At 33.7% G+C, this 3555-nt stretch overlaps 1 protein-coding gene across 1 annotated transcript; it reads right to left on the reverse strand.

The window, feature by feature from the left end:
• Positions 1-2437: 2437 nt before the first annotated feature.
• On the reverse strand, positions 2438-2842 carry LOC143587236 (uncharacterized). The gene has a single exon (XM_077068583.1). The coding sequence runs from the start codon at positions 2840-2842 to the stop codon at positions 2438-2440; it is 405 nt and encodes a 134-aa protein (XP_076924698.1).
• Positions 2843-3555: the final 713 nt, after the last annotated feature.

The raw sequence follows: 3555 nt of genomic DNA on the forward strand, positions 1-3555 counted from the left end.
TTGTGTGTACCGTGTTTGATCGGTCTTTAATTGGGAGTATAATGGCCGTACACCATTATATTCATGTGTTGTTTATATATAAATTGTTTATATTTATATAATAAGTTTTTCTTCTCAGGAATAACTCACCAACATTCGTGTTGACCCAAAAATTATTTAAATATGCTTTGCAGGAAAGTGAAGGTTTCGAGGTGGCATGGAAATGAGAGCGTGGGGTGTTTGAACAAAAGTGATGTGTTGTAAACCGTGCATTAGCACGTGTAGTAAACTCTGATGTTGTAAAATATTTCCTTATAATAAAAGATGATGCTTTTATTGTTAATTGTTTATTATTGTTGACTATCGGCGTCTGTCATAACCCGACGAATTAAAGTTAAGACTTCCGCTGTGTTAAGTTAAAGTTTTCGGGGTGTGACACAAATAAAGTTTAACTTGATAATATTCTAAAGTCTTGTCTACATGTCCAACTTCAATCTTCAATATTAACAACCTGCATATGCGTAGAAAATGGAGTTTGTCAACAACACATGTTGAGTGAGATGATCACCAATTTTGACACAACAAATAATATATATGATATATTATAGATAATTGATAAATAATAAGTGTTAAATGCGCAAACCAACCATGTGATAGTAATCAATCAAATCATAACAAAACATGTATATAACCAAATCACAACCAAAGACTTGATAGTGTGCCAATGAATCGTTGCCAAGCGAATCGGGCATTGATTACAATGACTGAGATTTTCGGTTTACCTTCTCCAAGCGAATCGGGCTCTGGTTACTAAGACGGTCGTATGATCATACTAATGGGAATCCAAGACTTGATAGAATACAAACACACTTAAACAAATAGCAATTAGCAAATAGCATTTAATTGATACAACACACAATTATCATGTTTGCGATTGTTTGAGATATATATATGATAGAAAATATGAATAAGTACGCATATGTCCCCCAAAACGTTTGAAAATAGTATATAAAAAGGGGAATGATCAAACTCACCTTAGATTAATGACAAGCGATTAATAAATGTGATTAAACGAGCTAACGAATAAGCGAGTCGTCCAATACACGTCAAATTTTATAAACGATCAGAATCTGAATATTTGAGATATGATAATACAAGTAAAAACAAACTCGTGGCCGCTGAAATCAATCCAAACGGACGTTTAGAACTCTAGATATGTTATATTTAAGATTTAAGTGAGCTGGTACTGACCAGAATCCGAACAACGAGTCAGGAGTCAGGTTTTGGTCAGTAGCCTTAAAATTTCGTTACGAGAATAAAAGTCTTCTGGACCGAATGTTGAATCTGACCAGAAGTAAGAGAAAACATTAAGTCAAACTAGTTGACTATTTTGTCCTTTAACGAGTTTTAAACGATTTGACCAGTCAACACCCTTCAACCACCGAAATTGATTGAAGGTTATTGTCTAGGGAATATATATGAATGATTTCTATGTTTACAACTTACCCATAAAGTGAAAGAATCAACAGAAACGATGAGTCAAAGGTCCATACGTATGCAAAGTCAACCGGTTATGAACGTATCTTCAGCCAATAAGCAAAAACCAAAGAGTTTGAGGAGGGTCAGAGGAGGGTGATGAGTCAGAGTAGTGTTTTAGGGTTTAGGGATGATTTGGGGTAGAGAAATAATGATATGTTTATATAGGATACACTAAATCGATCTAAATATGGTAACTTACTCGTTTAAGAACCGAATGGGCCTTTAATGATTAAATCAATGTTACAAGCTGTAAATTTCATTCTTGATCAAGGGGTTATGTATATGGACATGTATTTTAGTTATATTAGTTTTCTTGGAGCTTAAGTCACCCGATTTATGCCTAAAATAAGTGATTTGCATGCTAAAAACGAATTAGGAAACAAAATAATCAATTAATAACAAAATCAAACCAATTAATTATAAAAATTCGTTTTTAATGTTTAAGGTAAGAAAATGAACATGTTATAATATTATATAACTTATCTTGGGGCATAAGTTTCGAGATTTGAGTCAAAAATAGTCCCTATACTTTTATAAATGCGAATTTAAGCCGTTTTAACTAATTACAAGAGTTTTTTAAGAACTATTTGGCATAAATGAAAGTTATGAAATTATAAAATAAGTTAAACCAAGTCAAATACCAATAAATACAAGTTTTAAATAGTTCGAAAGATCCAAATTACATTCCGAATAGGTTTAAACTTAAACGAATACAAATACGAAAAATCCGAGATGTTACACATAATTATTCTCAAGCCCATAATCCACCTTAATCATATCCTTTCATCTTATTATTCTCTATTAATTCTAAGTAACAACGCATGATGATTAAATAAAACTGATTTTATTTATAAATCCGAAAACATGGATGTTTCAAGTCTTCCCTCATTAAAAAGGTTTCGTCTCCGAAACCTATCTATTACACAAACAACTGAGGATAGAACTTACGCATTTCTTCCTCAACTTCCCACGTTGCATCCGATCCTTTACGGTGTTTCCAAATCACCTTTACTAACGGAATGACCTTGTGACAAAGCTGCTTGTCCTTTCGGTCAACTATCTCGATAGGTTGCTCGATGTAATTCAACTGTTCATCTACTTTTATGTCCATTAACGGCACGTGAGAAGTGTCATCAGCGAGGCATTTCCTTAACTGAGAGACATGAAAGGTAGAGTGAATTTCTTCCAGTTCTTCAGGTAGATTGAGCTTATAAGCCACTTCTCCTACACGGGCTATGATCCTGAACGGTCCAATATATCTTGGACTCAGCTTTCCCCTCTTTCTAAAATGAATAATTTCTTTCCAAGACGAGACCTTAAGCATCACGTTGTCGCCAACTTGTGGCTCAAATTAAATAAGGGTACAAGAGTAATTTGTCATGTATTTTCTCTCTCTTCATGTCACCATCTATTTGTCTTTTTATGTTTATAATATTCTCTCTCTTTTTTTTTAACATTAGACAAAACCCATATTAGTATTATTAAATTGTTCATAATGATAAATAACCGACCAAGTATCTTCACGAATTTAGTATCCAGATCAAACTGATCCAAAATAATTTGGTGAATTATGCGACTTGTGTATATTTTATAGTGAGAGAAAAGCCTTTTAAACTCTTATTCTTTCGAAACGGGACATCTTAAAAAGTTGGAGGGAAATGATTAATGAAATTATAAGGCTGTGTAGTGGAGAGATTTTGAGCTGAAATCGCCTCACGTCACCCTCCACACCCTCCCCCCGGGGTGATTTTGGGGTGATTTTTTAGGGGGGTGGGGACAAATACATCTCTCCCTTCAACTTGGAAATCTAATATTATTATATTATTATTGGGGCGATTTTGGGCTATAAACCACTAGACCCTAAAATGAAAATCGCCCCTACTAATGTTGCGCCACGTGTTAAAAGTCGTCCTCCAATGTAGCCACTCCACTACACATGACCTAACCTTTATCATGTGGAAGTATCTTATTTACATTTTATGTATGTGTATATATATTTTTTATGTTTCTGTCAACTACTAAAAGGTTTAATATTGA

The sequence above is a fragment of the Bidens hawaiensis genome, unplaced genomic scaffold (assembly GCF_021521415.1).
Source record: "Bidens hawaiensis isolate Kalapana, Puna unplaced genomic scaffold, B.hawaiensis_p1.1 tig00035392_1, whole genome shotgun sequence".
NCBI classification, from domain to species: domain Eukaryota; kingdom Viridiplantae; phylum Streptophyta; class Magnoliopsida; order Asterales; family Asteraceae; genus Bidens; species Bidens hawaiensis.

Coding starts and splice junctions, on each gene's coding strand:
- LOC143587236 (XM_077068583.1), bottom strand. CDS start 2,842: ATGCTTAAGGTCTCGTCTTGGAAAGAAATTATTCATTTTAGAAAGAGG.